The sequence below is a fragment of the Mustelus asterias genome, chromosome 14 (assembly GCF_964213995.1).
Source record: "Mustelus asterias chromosome 14, sMusAst1.hap1.1, whole genome shotgun sequence".
Lineage (NCBI taxonomy): Eukaryota > Metazoa > Chordata > Chondrichthyes > Carcharhiniformes > Triakidae > Mustelus > Mustelus asterias.
This window is the reverse complement of record NC_135814.1, coordinates 30,671,803-30,690,000: the sequence shown is the minus strand read 5'-3', so window position 1 is coordinate 30,690,000 and position 18,198 is coordinate 30,671,803. Positions and strand designations below refer to the sequence as shown.

The following is an 18,198-nucleotide window of genomic DNA, read 5'->3' as shown; positions in this document are numbered from 1 at the left end:
GAAAATGGACTTGAGGCTGAGATGAGATCAATCAGGTTCATATTAAATGGCAGAGCAATCTCGAGGGACTAAATTGCCTACTCCTGCTTATAGTTGCTATGAGTTATGAGTTCTTATGAGAAAGAGCCATCCCCGGCCAGGATCAAACCCTGGTGCTGTAAGGCAGAAATGCTAACCGCCGTGCCATCATGGCTCCTGTACGCACACGGGCTGTGTGATGAAAATGGTAGCAAGAGGTTATTTTTGTTGTCCTAAGGGGTGGCACGATGGCACAGTGGTTAGCATTGCTGCATCACAGCGCCAGGGACCCGGGTTTGATTCTGGCCTCAGGTCACTATCTGTATGGAGTTTGCACATTCTCCCCATGTCTGTGTGCGTTTCCTCTGGGTGCTCTGGTTTCCCCCCCCACAGTCCAAAGATGTTGATTGGCCATGCTAAATTGACCCTGTGACAGGGGGATTAGCAGGGTAAACATGTGGGGTTACGGGAATAGGGCCTGGGTGGGATTGTGGTTGGTGCACACTGATGGGCCGAATGGCCTCCTTCTGCACTGTGGGGAGTCTATGAGTTGGTGAAAAGTTGGGAAGCCTGTCTCAGAGTGAGAAATGAACCCACCAAGGTTCCATACATTCCATGGTAAAAGACATTAAAACAGTGGGAATGAGAACATGTCAATTACTTTTAAGTGGAAGAAGAAGAATGCTTTGCTTTGGTCGATAGCTACAGCAAGTGGATAAATGTTGAGTCAATGCCAATACCACAAGTGGCAAAACTACTTAGGCTTTGAAAAGTTGGTTTGAAATTATGGGTTCCTAGAAGCGTTTGTGTTGATATTATGATGTTGGTCCACAGTTTACATCAGAAGAGTTTGAAGTATATGAGCAAGAATCGAGTCACAAACAGTTCCATACTACCATACACTCTGGCAATGCAGAAAGAAGTGATTGTGAAGAGCTGCAGAAGTATTTGGTAATTGGCAAGCTGAGCAGCAATTTCAATCTTTCTCTTCAACACAGGCTGGAAGTTTTTCTGTTCTCTTACAAAATGAGCCCACAGTCCACAAAATAATCGTCACCTTATGAGTTAGTGCTTAGAGATTTAGTTTGTTTAAGCATAAGCCTGAAATCAATGTCAAAGTTAGAGAAGGGTGGACACTGGAAATCAGCAAACAGAAAATATTAGAAATACTCAGAAAGACCAGGCAACATCCCTGTGGAGAGGGAGGCCTAGAGTTAATGGTCTGGATTTTACCAACCCTCTGATGACAGGTTAGGAGGTGAAAGGGCTTTTAAAATGGCATCACTGAAAGTAGCTGAGGCCAAAACGTTGCGTGATTTCAAGAAGAAATTAGATCTAGCTCTTGGGGCTAAAGGGGTCAAGGGATATGGGAGGAAAGGGGGATCAGGATATTGAATTTGATGATCAGCCATGATCAAAATGAACGGTAGAGCAGAATTGAAGGACCGAATGGCCTGCCCTTGCTTCTAGTTTCTATGTTTCTATTTGAGAGTGTAAAATGGCAGCAGGCCTGTTGGAGTCAGTGGGGATGTGCACAACCCCCACCGTCCTAAAACTTCAGGCCTATGCTTTGTTCCTACATACTACACCATATTGCCATGATCAGGGAGCATGCAAACAGAAAAAATACAGGATCAGAAAAGTCTCTGCAGCTCATCTTGGAAAACAATAGGCTGAATTTTCTGCTTCACTGCTGGTGGGTTTAAAAGTGGTGGTGGTGGGTTAGATAAAATTCATCAGGTGGTCTTCCTGCCTCCCGCCTTCCTGAGTACAGGAAAAAGATAGAGAATCTGGTGCGGTGACAATAATCTCTCCCTCAATGCCAACAAAACGAGAAAGATTGTCATTTATTTAGGAAGCGTAGAGGAGAACATGCCCTGTCTACATCAATGGGGATGAAGTAGAAATGGGCAAAAGCTTCAAGTTTTTAGGTGTCCAGATCACCAACAACCTGTCCTGGTCCCTCCATGCTAACACTATAGTTAAGAAAGCCCACCAATGCCTCTACTTTCTCAGAAAACTAAGGAAATTTGGCATGTCAGCTATGACTCTCACCAACGTTTACAGATGCACCATAGAAATCATTCTTTCTGATTGTATCACAGCTTGGTATGGCTCCTGCTCTGCCCAACACCACAAGGAACTACAAAAGGTCGTGAATGTAGCCTGATCCATCACGCAAACCAGCCTCCCATCCATTGACTCTGTTGACACTTTCCGCTGCCTCGGCAAAGCAGCCAGCATAATTAAGGACCTCACGCACCCCGGACATTCTCTCTTCCACCTTCTTCCGTCGGGAAAAAGATACAAAAGTCTGAGGTCACGTACCAACTGACTCAAGAACAGCTTCTTCCCTGCTGCTGTCAGATTTTTGAATGGACGTACCTTGCATTAAGTTGATCCTTCTTTACGCCCTAGCTATGACTGTAATACTGCATTCTGCACTCTCTCATTTCCTTCTCTATGAACAGTATGCTTTGTATAGCGCGCAAGAAACAATACTTTTCACTGTATGTTAATAAATGTGACAACAATAAATCAAATCAAATCCTTTAATAATTTTTCACCTGCCATTGTTTCTGCGCCAGACTGTTCCACACATCATCACCTTTTGCGTAAAATATTTGCCTTTTAACTCTGTAGTTCTCAGAGTTTCCTGCAAATCCATACCACAAACTTTCTATTTCATTTGCTCAAAAATCTAAATGAATTGAAGTCAACATTTTCACTGGAACCATTTATTTTGATGAGAGCTATTGATTTCAGTCGCTTCGAATTGTAGAGTTCAGGAACTTCAATTCAATTACACTTGTCCCTTTCTGTATTGTTATGCAACACCTCAGCTAACAAATGTAGTTTTGTAAGCATATGTAAGCTTCACATCCATCAATATTCTTTCCAGTAAGGAAATAAATAGCCTTAATAAATAGCTATGCAGAGTTGAATATCATCATTGACCCACATGTCATTGTGTTAAATTTTCAAATCACCAGTTTGATGGAGAGGTGAATGATGCCAGTTAGACACCAGCACTGCTCTGCAGAAACGTTTGATACAATGCGCGTACATATCCAAAAGGTGTGAGGGCAATTTTTTCTCCGGTGTGGTGTAATGTTCTCTTCTCAATCGACCTGTTGGTAATTAAAAACAACTGATCGTGTTTGAGTTGATAATATTCTCTAGGATGATAACTGTAACAGGTACAGATGCAGACTACAGTCAATAGTTGTCCTTTCATGGATGTGGTTTTGTGTTTCTCAGAATGGAGCTCTTGCCAGCTGAGTGAGAATGCAGTCTGTGGAGAAGGGCTGAAGTTCCGCTTGTTGGATTGTGCGCAAAGTAATGGGAAGTCAGTTGATGTCATGCTCTGTGAGAAGGTGAGATCTCAAATATGGACCACGGTTTCATGGCTGCATCTGGTTGATTTAGAGGTGTTATTGAAAAGGACTGTTAAACGCATAATACCTGTGACATTATGTGTAACCTTCATCCTCCTTACTCTTCTGTGAATCAAAACCAATCAAATCAGCATCAAACAGTAAAAGTTGTGAACAAGAAACTACTGTCACATTTAATGCATGACATGACTTACCAGTTCAATTTTTTTTACACTTTCCAACATAATCTAATCTACCTAGTCCCTTCTATTGTTAAATCCCATCCACACCAACATAATGCATATAGCACCATTGTGAGCAATGAAATCATCGTTGAAAGACACTTCAAACAATGTGCCAGTGGTGCCTGTCACATCAGTTCAGTTCACTCTTTCTACACTTTAATGACACAGTTATGGGGCAGCACAATGACACAGTAGTTAGCACTGCTGCCTCACAGCACCAGGGACCCGGGATCAACTCTGGCTTCCAAACAATGGCATTTTATAGTTTCATGTTTCCAGTGGTGGTTTATAGTTTTATTGTCTCAATCTGTGGTGACCAAGTATGTTGCTTTTACTTTATGTAAGACCATGCGGATCATATCTTTGTTGGATGACAGGTTCCCACTGTGTCAAAATGACTGCACAGAGTCAGCAATTAAACAGTGACGCATGCACCAGCAAAACATACTGCATAAATAAAGCTAAAATCAGTGGAATACCACGAGAGAATAAAGGCTACTCCATATCAGAGGCTGAGTTTTAAAAGTGAAATACAATTTTTTGCAGCTCCTGGTTTAGCATTTATATTGAACCCAGGTACTTTACATAGTTTAATCTGTCTGCCATTGTAACTGTGACTTCACTGATCCAGTTATTAGCTGATAAAGATAAGGCTAGATTTTCATTATCTATGGAAAAGTGCGGAGTCTGCACGTTCTCCCCGTGTCTGTGTGGGTTTCTGCCGGATGCTCTGGTTTCCTCCCATGGTCCAAAGATGTGCGAGGTAGGTGGATTGGCCATGATAAATCACCCCTTATTGTCAGGGAGATGAGCAGGGTAAATACATGGGGTTACAGGAATAGGGCCTAGGTGGATTGTTTTTGGTGAAATCTCGATGGGCCAAATGGCCTCTTTATGCACTGTCTGGATTCTATGAATCTATGAGTTGGAGGATATTCCTGGCTGTGTCTCCAGCCACAATAGATTGCTGGCACAGTGACTATTGTAAAACCATGTTAGTCTGGGTGCAAACTTGGAAAAAGAAGCCACCCAATTTCACTTCAATTAATTTCTATGTAAGGAACATCAGGTAAGATCTTTACTAGCATTCACTCCACATTCAATGTTCTCATATTTGTTATGTCCATGCTAATCAAATACTCCAATTACTCTCAGTGCTTGATCCCTGGGTACATTGCCTGTTTCTGTAGCAGGGGCTGTCTCTGTTACACTTATGGTTGGTGGAGGAAAGTAATACAATTCTTTCAGTGTCAGCTGTGGCTCAGTTAGAAGCATACTTGTCTTTAAATGTGTCTCGAAGTCCCATTCCAGATAAGATGTTAAACCAAGCCTCCCTTCTGCCCTTGTGAAAGATCCCATCGGGTTATTATGAAGAGTAAGGGAGTTAACCCTGTTTTCCTGCCCCAATGTTATCCCTTAATCAAGATCATTAAAAAAATGAATTATCTCATCATTATCACATTGTTGTTTGTGGGAGCATGCAGTGCACCAATTGTCTGCTCCATTTCCTGTATCACAACAGTGACCATACTTCAAAAGTACTTCATTGGCTGGAACATGCCTTGGGACACCTTGTGGCACTGAAAAAAAGCAGGCCGTTCTTTCTGAACTGTGTTTTCTGTTTCAGGTTTCATTCAACTGCTAAACAGTTTCCAGCTGGTCCTGAGTCGGGAAATTGACCTTTTAATGTCATTTATAACCTCTACGCCAAGGGCAGGATGCTTTGGATGGCATGGTTTCCCACCCTGCCACCTGTAGAGTTGGTGAGGAACACATCGTCGTTGATCACGGCAGCCCCACAGTCAGTTAACACTTCAAGGAGCATTAATTGGCTGGAGGCAGGACTTCCATCCCTCATTTGGAAGGTCCATCTCAGAGAAATGCTGACCAATCTGGCTGACCGGTAGCTCTGTATTGCCAGTGGCTGCAGCGGTCTGAGCTGGGACTGTTAGCAGTCACCAGATTCGAAGTCCCAGAGACCAGGTCCAGTTAAGTATGGGAGCTTCATGACAGACAGAGAGAAGGTTAGGCTCAGATGTGTGTGTGTCTGTTGGTTGGGGGATTATGTGATTGGTGGGGGGGGCGGGCACATTCGATTGGGGAAATCCTGTGGACTTAAAAGCCTTTTTGGGACTCCCGTGCTATCTTGTGCCCACTCAGCCGTTCCCGGCCCCCTAAAAGTGGGAACGGAAAATTCCCCCTCCCCCATTCCCTGACCCACCTCTCTGTTAAATGTATGTCTCTGCTGGCAGCATATTATTGCGGATTGCCTCTACGGTCAAACGATACAGGAATAACATGACTTCCTTTAAAATTTAAACAGAATGCAGACATTGGCTCTCCTCTCTTTCCACAGATGCTGTCAGACCTGCTGAAATTTTCCAGCATTTTTCTGTTTTTGTTGCAGATTTCACATTTTGACCCTATTGGTCAAAACAATTTTAAAGTTTGTGCCTCTGAATAACTTTTGATCATTGCCCAATTCCAAACAATGGCATTTTATAGTTTCATCTTTCCAGTGGTGGTTTATAGTTCTATTGTCTCAACCTATGGTGGCCAAGTATTTTAAAGCTAACTTTATGTAAGACCATGCGGATCATATCTTTGTTGGATGACAGGTTCCCAATGTGTCAAAATAACTGCACAGAGTCAGCAATTAAACAGTGAAGCATGCACCAGCAAAACATACTGCACAAATAAAGCTAAAATCAGTGAAAGGCCACGAGAGAATAAAGGCTACTCCATATCGGAGGCTGAGTTTTAAAAGTGAAATACATTTTTTTGCAGCTCCTGGTTAAACATTTATATTGAACCCAGATAGTTTAAGTAATTTAATCTGTATGCCATTGTAACTATGGCTTCAGTGATCCAGTCATTAACTGATAAAGATAAGGCTAGATTTTCATTATCTATGGGAAAGTGCTTTGACCATGTCTAATAACAGTAGCAATCACATTTATCGTTTTAGTCAAATTATAATACAACACAAAATATGACAATAGGGGTGATTCAGTGAGTGGGTGCTGTAATGGAGCATATTTCAGCATTCCAAAGGATTGCTGCAGTGTTAAGGTTCCATAGCATGCAAATAAATATTTACGACCCTGTGGAAAAATGATTAAATCTGTGCTTATGGATTATGCATACCCTACCATTAATTTTACCCACTTTTTATTTATTGAGTGGAAGTTCCTCAGAATATCTTTGCACCTCTCACCTCCCACAATGTACCTTCCTTGTACAAACCTCCCAGCAGAACAAGGACCAGAAACCAACAACAGAATTCAAAAGTTACTGATTTCTATGAGATGGATTGATGAAGTGGCCATCAGCTTTCTGCCTCTCCTCCGTTAAGAGGCATCTTTAATCCTATCTTTATGCCAAAGCTTTTGGTTACTTGTCTTAATGTCTCCTTTTATGGCTCAATGCCAAATTTTGTTTGCAGTGTTCCTGTGAGATGCATTGATATGTTTCACTGTGCCAGTGCTGCTCTTTAAATGCAAGTTGTTGTTAAAGGTCACAACTAAATGACAATATTGACTGGACCGTCCGCTGTTGCATTTCTTTGTTTCCCTTTTCCAAGATGAAACTGGAGTCTCCCTGGCATTTATCTATGTATTGCTTTGTGGAATGCCCTGTAAATTGCCAGCTGTCGGAGTGGTCTTCTTGGTCGGAATGTTCCCGCACTTGTGGACTTGAAGGTACGTGAAAACTTACGACCACCTAAATGCAGGCATCAACTCACCTTCTGTTTAAGACAGTGAAAGAAACATTTACTGAGTTTAACCTAACAACAGATGTCACAATGGTCATTCCAATGGACTAATTACATAGTAATTGCTTAAATTTAATAAGAGCAGCTTAGGGAACATGTTTGTTGGTTGTCACCACAATTCAGTTATTGGTATCTTAAGTACTTTTAAATGGTTTTGTTGTTGTTGCTGAATTGTGGGGAAAAACCTATGCAGTAGGTACGACACACCTGAACAAATGTTTCTAAAGGAATTATATATGACGGTAAGGAGAGCAAACAAGTCCATCATTATCTGTGTTCTTCTGACCGCAAATAATATTCCATATTCAACCATAATAAACATTCTATCATATGTCACATATGTTTAATTATCCACTGCAATATTAAAAGTTTAAATGTGGAATTTAGCTTGAAAATCATTCTAAATGCGGGGCACGTCTATGCCAGTTCGCATTTAATATTCGACTTGGCATTTGAATTTTGCATATCTGAATTATTCAGCACTGAACATATTGTAAATTCAGAAACCTTTAGATGGATCACATGGACTGTGGAGGGAAAAGATGTCTGCATTGTAGATCAGTAATCAATATTCTTTTTAGATGATCAGTTTAGTGCTGATTAATCATTTTATTTGCATCTTCTGGTTTCTCCATTGTTTCCTCCGCCGTTAGATAATGCAAATACGCAGTCGTTGCTGGAATTGAGAACACAACTAAAATTATAACGTGAAGTGACCTGAACAAGAACATTTCCCATTGATTGGTGACATCCCAAAGTTTACATAAATAAATTCATAAAAAATACAGGCCAGAATTCTCCAACCTCGCCCACAGCTGGTATTTTCCGGTCCCGCTGCTGTGAATGGAGATTTGGCTGAATATTAAATTCTCCATTCTTGCTGGCACGGTAGTGAGGCATGCAAGACTGGAGAATTCCAGCCATAGCATATTTGTTCCTATGGATCTCCAGAGCAACTGAGTGTAACTTTGACTTTGTGCAATGGTATAAATAGGTGTTAGCAAGTCAGCAGTAGATGTTACATCTTTCTCGACATTTGTTCCCATTGAAGCCACTCGCCCATTTCATGCTATCACAGAAAGCTGTTACCATCACCGTGTCTATCAAACACCCAGAAGTACTTATTGTGAAGCTACAAAACTGGACTATTCACACCATAAGCAGAGAAGGAAGGCAACATTGCATAAACAGAATGTGATGATGTGGAGATGCTGGCGTTGGACTGGGGTAAACACAGTAAGAAGTTTAACAACACCAGGTTAAAGTCCAACAGGTTTATTTGGTAGCAAAAGCCACACAAGCTTTCGGAGCTCCAAGCCCCTTCTTCAGGTAAGTGAAGAAGGGGCTTGGAGCTCCGAAAGCTTGTGTGGCTTTTGCTACCAAATAAACCTGTTGGACTTTAACCTGGTGTTGCTAAACTTCTTACTGTGTAAACAGAATGTGTCAGGTAAACTCTGCAAGTCTGTCACATCCAGTCATGAATGGTGAAACTATGCAACTAACAGGGGCATCATGGGCTCCGTGAGTACTCCACCGTTAATGATAACAGGGCCCTGCATGGGAATTGAAAATATTTTATACTCTTAAGGGAAAGAATAAACCTGGCAATTAAATATCTGGAGGTTGGCAAGGTATGAGAAACAACAACCTGGGGAATATTAACAGCCACATGAACAAAGATGAATTCATGGGGAGAGCCAGCTCAGGTTTATTAGGGGAAAATTGTGCTTCATTCACTAGTTTGATATTTTCGATGATGGTGGATGATGGCAGTACAATTGATGTTGTATTTAGGAACTTTTCAAAGGTTACTTAAAGTGCCACTAAGAGGCGTATTAGTGAAAAGGGAAGCCCATGGGGTAAAATGGGCAATAGTACCATGCACTGCTGAAAAGAGGGACATGCTATCTACCATAGGGACAATACCTTGACCAATCAGAGGGGAAGATAATACAGTGGTGTTCCCCAGGTTGGACTACGGCTTGTTTGACATACATTATTGACTTGAACTTGGAGGTATCAGGCACAATTTTGAAATTTGCAGCCGACATAAAACTTGGAAGCATAATTTAGCAGTGAGGAAGATAGTAATAGAATTTAAGAAAGCGTGGACAGGCTGATGGAATGGCTGGATACAAGGTTGACAAAATTCAATGCAGAAAAAAGTAAGGTGATGCGTTTTGTTAGGAAGAATGAGAAATATCAATTAAATTTTAAAAGGTGTGCAAGGAGAGGGTGACCTTGGGACTGTTTATGCACAGGTATTTGAAGGTGGAAGGAGAAGTTACCAAAGCAGTTAATAGTGGTTACAAGAGCAGGTCAGAGGCTGGATAATTGTTGATGGCAGGTTCACATCCCGACTTGCCAAAGTCTATCACATGCAAGGAACAAGCTAAGAGTGCGATGAAATTCTCGTTCCTTGCCTGGATAGGCAACAAAAAACCAGACCCTCACCATAATCCAGGACACCGTGACCTGCTTAACTGGCACTTCCTATATTAGCCTAACCATCCATCTGTTGTGCAACCAGTGTACCACGGCTGTGGTTCATCCTAGCTACAAGATACATTGCAGCAACTCACCGTAACTTATTTGAAGGCTCTGTGCAAACACACAACTTTCATCGCCTAAAAGGACAAGGCTTCAAACAAATGGAAACACAATTGTCACACACCAATCACGCGCCATTGTGACCTGGTTTAAAATTCTGGAACGTCCTCCATATCAACATTGCGGGAGTACAAAGTTTCTGTTTGTAATATATATAAATTATTTGGAGGAAAATGTAACTGGATTGATTCGTAAGTTTGCGGACGACACAAAGGTTGGTGGATTTGCGGATAGCGATGAGGACCATCAGAGGATACAGCAGGATATAGATCAGTTGGAGACTTGGGCGGAGAGATGGCAGATGGAGTTTAATCCGGACAAATGTGAGGTAATGCATTTTGGAAGGTCTAATACAGATAGGAAATATACAGTAAATGGCAGAACCCTTAAGAGTATTGATAAGCAAAGGGATCTGGGTGTACAGGTACACAGGTCACTGAAAGTGGCAATGCAGGTGGAGAAGGTAGTCAAGAAGGCATATGGCATGCTTGCCTTCATCGGCCGGGGTATTGAATTTAAAAATTGGCAAGTCATGTTGATGCTTTATAGAACCTTAGTGAGGCCGCACTTGGAATATAGTATTCAATTCTGGTCGTCACACTACCAGAAGGATGTGGAGGCTTTGGAGAGGGTACAGAAAAGATTTACCAGGATGTTGCCTGGTCTGGAGGGCATTAGCTATGAGGAGAGGTTGGAGAAACTTGGTTTGTTCTCACTGGAGTGACGGAGGTTGAGGGGAGACCTGATAGAAGTCTACAAGATTATGAGAGGCATGGACAGAGTGGATAGTCAGAAGCTTTTTCCCAAGGTGGAAGACTCAATTACTAGGGGGCATAGGTTTAAGGTGCGAGGGGCAAGTTTTAAAAGAGATGTACGAGGCAAGTTTTTTACACAGAGAGTGGTGGGTGCCTGGAACCAGTTGCCGGGGGAGGTAGTGGAAGCGGATACGGTAGTGACTTTTAAGGGGCATCTTGACAAGTACATGAATGAGATGGGAATAGAGGGATATGGTCCCCGGAAGCGTAGGGGGCTTTAGTTAAGTCGGGCGTCGGTGCAGGCTTGGAGGGCCGAAGGGCCTGTTCCTGTGCTGTAATTTTCTTTGTTCTTTGTACCTTCACCACACGGTATGCAGCAGTTCCAGATTAAGGTGCACCACCACCTCTTGGAAGGAAATTAGGGACGGGCAATAAATTCTTGCCTTGACTGCGAGCACAACAGCTTGTAAACTTCCATAGATCGCAAGATATGAAACAACCTTTGAAGCCTTGAAAAATCTGTCCAAAAACGGTGTTGACTCATTTGCCATATATAAAATATGAACAAACAGTGTTGGTGTAGGCGGCCGCCATTGTGAACTGTGAAAAGAACAGAATTCTGATTAACTCAATGTGACACGATTTATTAAATGAATTAATTCGACAAGGATACCTTTAACCAGATCAAAATGATTAAAACAAAACTGTCAAATTTGTTTCCTTCAGCACCCAACGCATATAGTTTTGATTGCATTCATTCTGAGTCACTTCAGCTGTGGCATCGTTGTAACGATCCCTCACTGCAGCACATTTGGCGATTTCATGTTCAGAATCATCCCATTGAATTGGATATTCTGCATTTTTTGAACAATCTGATGACAGTCTGTGCATTAATAGCAAACCTCTCGGTACCAACCACGGCTTGGGTCACTACAACCACTGAAGAGTCTGGAACAGAGCAGACCCAACTCCTAATTAGCTCCACCACACCCGGATATCCAGAGGGGGCTAAAAACAGGCATTTGTTTCCAGCATTTAGATACCTAACAGTCTGACACCAGTTTAAGGCCTGCCAAGGAGCAATTTCTGCCATGTTAATTTTGTTCTTAAGCACGTATAAGAAAGAGATAGATTAAGAAATGGTTTTGGATAAGTTCCTGCATTGGCTTTATCCTTCAATATTTGCTTCAAAATGCAGATCTGTATATTTAACCTGTGTGGCATTGGTCATGGTGTATCATCAGATGAGATGTAGAAAGTGTGACATCTGGAATGTGAAAGGAAATATATGTGTGAAATGTACACATTGTATATACAATATATATTAAATATATATAAAATAACAAAATACTAAGCTCACTCTGAGGTAAGCATCCTCATGAATGACTGCTATCTTTTTGCTTTTTATAGGAATGCTCAACAATATTTTGTAATTGTAGTTTCAGTTTCAATATGCATCATCATTCAGGTGAATATGCGGTCAAAGCTCACCGCAGATAATCACCCACCCCCCAACCCTAACCCTAACCCCCCACACATCCCTGAAGCCTAAATTTGAAAGTGCTGAAACGAAAGCCCCTAGGAATGCTTAGCCATCTTCTGACAAATCAACTTCCTTTTTAAAGTTGAAGTTTACGTATTTTAAATCGCATTAACTGTGAGTGAAAAGTGACGGTTATGAAGTAAAGCTTAAAAAATGGGAATTTTCTTCACTGGAACGGAGAAGATGAACATGGAACCTCATAAAGACCTCCTAAATTATGAGAATAAATACAAAGAATTATTGTTTCTGCTGGTTGGCGAATTGATAACAGAGCTGTCGACTTAGGATTGTCATTAGAACAAGAAAAGGGGAATTTGCAATGTTTTTATCACACCATAAGCCATTTGGTCGTAGAATCCCGACAGTGCAGAAGGAGGCCATTTGACCCATCGAGTCTGTACTAACTCTCTAACAGAGCATCCTACACATCCTAACATGCAGACTCTGCACAGACAGTGACCCAAGGCCGGAATTGAACCCGAGCCCCTGGCCCTGGGGAGAACATGCAAACTCCATACAAACAGTTACCCAAGGCCAGAATTGAACCCGAGCCCCTGGCCCTGGGAAGAACATGCAAACTCCAGACAAACAGTTACTCAAGACCAGAATTGAACCTGGGTCCCTGGTGCTGTGAGTCAGCAGTGCTAACCACGGTGCCACTGTGCCGCCTTGTGCTTTACACAAGTGGCTACAGATTCAGAGATCAAACTATTCTGAATGGAGTTGAATAGATATTTAATAAGAAAGAATATACAAAGATGCAGAAAAAAAGGCGGGAAATTGGATAAGAGTAGATAACTCCAAGTGAAGAGCTAACACTGATTTAGCCAACAATGACCGAATGGTCTAAGCAAGAAGAAGAATGAAAATGACACAACAGGGTAGAGGGCTCCATGTTCTCGGGCGCAGCAGTGGTGGCTTGGGCTCAAGAAGTGAACAAGAAGAGAAAGGCTCTTTATACACAGGGGACAGACACTCAGAAGGCAGTGAGAGCAGGTAGCCATTTCTATCAATGCAACTAGTCTACCCCTGAGGACCTGGCTGCAGTGCAGGAAGAAGTTGAATGACCTCACATTTGTGGTCATGGTCAGTGAATATATCTTCAAATGCCATATAAAGAACAAAGAACAGTACAGCACAGGAAACAGGCCCTTCGGCCCTCCAAGCCTGTGCCGCTCCTTGGTCCAACTAGACCAATCGTTTGTATCCCTCCATTCCCAGGCTGCTCATGTGACTATCCAGGTAAGTCTTAAACGATGTCAGCGTGCCTGCCTCCACCACCCTACTTGGCAGCGCATTCCAGGCCCCCACCACCCTCTGTGTAAAAAACGTCCCTCTGATGTCTGAGTTATACTTCGCCCCTCTCAGCTTGAGCCCGTGACCCCTCGTGATCGTCACCTCCGACCTGGGAAAAAGCTTCCCACTGTTCACCCTATCTATACCCTTCATAATCTTGTATACCTCTATTAGATCTCCCCTCATTCTCCGTCTCTCCAAGGAGAACAACCCCAGTCTACCCAATCTCTCCTCATAGCTAAGACCCTCCATACCAGGCAACATCCTGGTAAACCTTCTCTGCACTCTCTCCAATGCCTCCACGTCCTTCTGGTAGTGAGGCGACCAGAACTGGACGCAGTACTCCAAATGTGGCCTAACCAGCGTTCTATACAGCTGCATCATCAGACTCCAGCTTTTATACTCTATACCCCATCCTATAAAGGCAAGCATACCATATGCCTTCTTCACCACCTTCTCCACCTGTGTTGCCACCTTCAAGGATTTGTGGACTTGCACACCTAGGTCCCTCTGTGTTTCTATACTCCTGATGACTCTGCCATTTATTGTATAACTCCTCCCTACATTATTTCTTCCAAAATGCATCACTTCGCATTTATCCGGATTAAATTCCATCTGCCACCTCTCCGCCCAATTTTCCAGCCTATCTATATCCTGCTGTATTGCCCGACAATGCTCTTCGCTATCCGCAATTCCAGCCATCTTCGTGTCATCCGCAAACTTGCTGATTACACCAGTTACACCTTCTTCCAAATCATTTATATATATCACAAATAGCAGAGGTCCTAGTACAGAGCCCTGCGGAACACCACTGGTCACAGACCTCCAGCCGGAAAAAGACCCTTCGACCACTACCCTCTGTCTCCTATGGCCAAGCCATACAAATGAACCATTAGCCTCACACATTATCCCATTCACTATCCTTGTTTTGCTCATCTTACCAACATTCTATAATGAGCATGACCCATACTTCACATTCAGAGCTTCGCCTCACCCACATCCCTGCTGCAATCTTCACACCCGCATCTCACAGCTGGAGCACATTGCCAGCTATTGAACTATAACAGGCACATTACCCAAAGGTGTTACACCACATTCACTGACACACTTTCAGGATAAGATGGCACACAGCAACGGGCAGCAATACCTAACTGTAGGCACAGGCACAGCCTACCCTCATGGAAGGGAAGTGTTGGCAATCATTAGTTCGGTCACAACTGAGGCCATGGCCAGGAGAGGGACTGAAACTCTAAAAGGTGCCAGTTTGTCCCTAACGAATCCACCTTCTCACTTTAACCTCCCCATCATCTCTTAATCTCTCCTGAATTACAAGCTGCATAGTGTAAGCATGCCGCTCATTTGTTCTCCTGTCCCCTCGCTACAACCCTAACCTTCTGCCTGAATCCCTGGCGGAAGAGTGGTTAGCACTGCTGCCTCACAGCGCCAGGGACCCGAGTTTGATTCCTGGCTTGGATCACTGTCTGTGTAGAGTTTGCACATTCTCCCCGTGTCTGGGTGGGTTTCCTCCGGGTGCTCCAGTTTCCTCCCACAGTCTGAAATACGTGCTGGTTAGGTGCATTGGCCATGCTAAATTCTCCCTGAGTGCACCAGAACAGGCGTCGGAGATTTTCACAGCAACTTCATTGCAGTATTAATGCAAGCCTATTTGTGCCACTAATAAATAAACTTTAAACTTCCAAATGCCCAATAACTGCCAACTGTGCAGGTAGTGGTGCAGAAGTGGGAATGCCAAGAGAAGCAGGATGCTGGCAGTGAAGAAACACTGTCACTCAATATGGCGCTGGCTCCTCAGACACTGACACTGCACATCCTTTAGAGGATAGTTTAGAGGCCAAAGCTACAGGCGATGATTCACTGGATATGAGTATATGAGTGACTAACAACCAGAGCAGAGGGACAGGGTCACACAGGTTCCAGTTTCCTGGAGGTTGTGGCTGTATGTGAGTTCTGCTCCAGAGAACTCAGATGAGGCGGTGTACAGAAAAAGGCTGATAGGCATGCAGATTGAAATTCCTACTGATTTGGGAAACCTGCCAGAAAATCTATGATCACTGTCAAGGGGCATGGAGGAGTCTGGCACCAATTTGACACAGGGCTTTATGCAGAGTCCACCCAGCACGACACTGGAACTAACTCCATGAGAGAAGTTTCAGCCTCAACTATGATTGAGCATCTGATGACCAATGTCTCAGCTTCCATTGTAATACAAACAGCAGCCACCCAATATCTCAGCGCTGCAGTATGCGCTCATACTCAAGTCACAAAATCCCAGCTTGCTGTCCTGCAGATTAACAATGTTACCACAGCTCTCAGAGACCATTGTTCAAACATATAACTAGGATGGCTAAGGCACTATCTGGGAGAATAGCAATTGGCTATGTGGTGCAAAACCTTGCTTTTTCAGGATGATGGCATTCGTTCTCCCACCACTGCCACTCTGGCGTACCTTTGCTGTATCTTCTCAGTCAACCAGCTCAGACAGCTGCCATCTGCAAGCTATGCAATCTAAACCCTGGCTTTAGAGTGTCAGAGCTGCTTCTGGTGATCCTACAAGGCAATCTGCAGTCTCCTGTACTTCTAGGAAATATGATACAGCCAGTGCGATAACACCATGAGGGAGCAGAGGAACACACAAAGATAACTGCAAGACAGGCATTTAGAGAATGCATAAGGATGATTAGTTGTTTTTTGTATGGAACATTGGTTGGTCTCTTTGATAAACTTGGTTTGGAACGGTTGTTTTGTAATGGCTTTTATTTCAGCATTGTGGTCAAGAAGATAATGTAATTATCAAAGACAGGGAAGGGACAGTACATGACTGCTGGTGATCAGGGACTTGGGGTGGTGTTTAAAGGCACCATAAGCAGATAAGCCAAACAAGGATAATCCAACCAGAAAGGGAATTTGTTGGTTGACTCCTCTCTCCTTCCTTATCCCACCCCCTCCCCTTCTTTGGCTGTTGGCTGTATCTTTGCTAGCAAGAGCTGTGCCCTCACGATTGTGAAGTTATGTTGGAGACCAGCAGACCAAGGCATATTGTAAAGCTCATTCTGGCAAGCACCATGGGTTTTTTTCACCGTGGTCCAGGCAGCTGCGCTGCTGCGTGACTACCACAGTCTTCTGCCTGGAGACATTCTACGCAGCAGCATGGCTCTAATTGCCAGCGTGATGTGGTTGGATCATACACAGGAGTAATGAGCCAGGTGGTCAGCGGATGGTCATTGTCACCCATCAGACACATAAGAACATAAGAACTAGGAGCAGGAGTAGGCCATCTTGCCCCTCAAGCCTGCTCCGCCATTCAATAAGATCATGGCTGATCTTTTCATGGACTCAGCTCCACTTACCCGCCTGCTCATCATAACCCTTAATTCCTTTACTATTCAAAAATCTATCTATCCTTGCCCTCATTGATCCACTGGAGCAAGCTGAGAGGGGTGATTGAAAAGCAGCAGTGCTGGTAAGAGATTAATTGGATTAATTGAATTGTTTATTTATTTAATTAGTCAGCTAGTGTGTGTATTTTTTTGGCCTTTACTTTAACAGCAGTTTTTCAAGTTTAAAGTGAAAACTAGAAGTGGGCAGCAAAGGAGTCTGGGAAGGGTTTTTATTTTAACTTTAAAAGTCAGTTACCTGGGAGGTTCCCCCTCAGTAGTAGTTTTTTTTTTCTCTCGGGCCCCTAGCCCTATAAATTGGTGCAGAGGAGATACCCGATCCTCTACACTGGTAGAGGATCCCACCCTTCCATCCTCCTCTAACCTAATTATAAGTGTGGGGAAGTTTTTTTTTTTGTTTTCTTTTTTTTCTTGCTGGTAATGGCTTCAGGGATGGCAGTTCAGGCAGTATGCTGCATCTCCTGTGGGATGTATGTGGTGAGGAAATCCAGTAGTGTTTCAGGAGATTTTAGTTGTAAGAAGTGCATTAGATTGCAGCTTCTGGAGGAGCGTGTAAAGGAGCTGGAGGGGGAGGTAGAGGAACTCCGCATAATTCGGGAGGCGGAGGTGGAAGTTGATAGGAGTTATAGAGAAATAGTAACTCCTAGAAATGAGGCTTGGGTCAATGCCAGGAGGAGGGGTAAGAAGCAATCGGGAAGACAATCCCCTGGGGCGGTTCCCCTCCATAATAGGTTTTCGGTGCTGGAGGCTACAGTTGAGGAGGAATCAACTGAGCATAGAGAGCAGATCTCTGGGGGTGAGCCGAGTGAGAAAGCTCAGGTGGTTAGGGGCTGTAAAAGACTGGGCCTTGTGATTGGGGACTCCACAATTAAGGGGACAGATAGGAGGGTCGGAACTAAAGGTAGGGACTCAGGGTTGGTGTGTTGCCTACCAGGGGCTGGGGTCCGGGATGTGTCTGACAGGGTATTCAGGACTCTTAGGGGGGAGGGAGATAAACCACAAGTTATTGTACATGTGGGGACACACGACATAGGGAGGATAGGGGAAGGGGATATTAGGCAGGGATTTATGGAGTTGGGGTGGAAACTAAAGGCCAAGACTGACAGAGTGGTTATCTCTGGACTCTTGCCTGTACCACGGGATAGTTTAGAGAGGAATAGGGA

The 18,198-nt window shown here is 43.4% G+C and overlaps 1 protein-coding gene across 1 annotated transcript in view; it reads left to right on the top strand.

Annotated features, from left to right (window-relative positions):
- The window catches only part of thsd7ba (thrombospondin, type I, domain containing 7Ba), a 624,788-nt gene that overhangs the window by 507,040 nt on the left and 99,550 nt on the right, over nucleotides 1–18,198 (top strand). Inside the window, 2 exon segments of the mRNA XM_078229305.1 lie at nucleotides 3,280–3,395; nucleotides 7,224–7,341. Of these exon segments, the coding sequence (XP_078085431.1) occupies nucleotides 3,280–3,395; nucleotides 7,224–7,341 (234 nt within the window).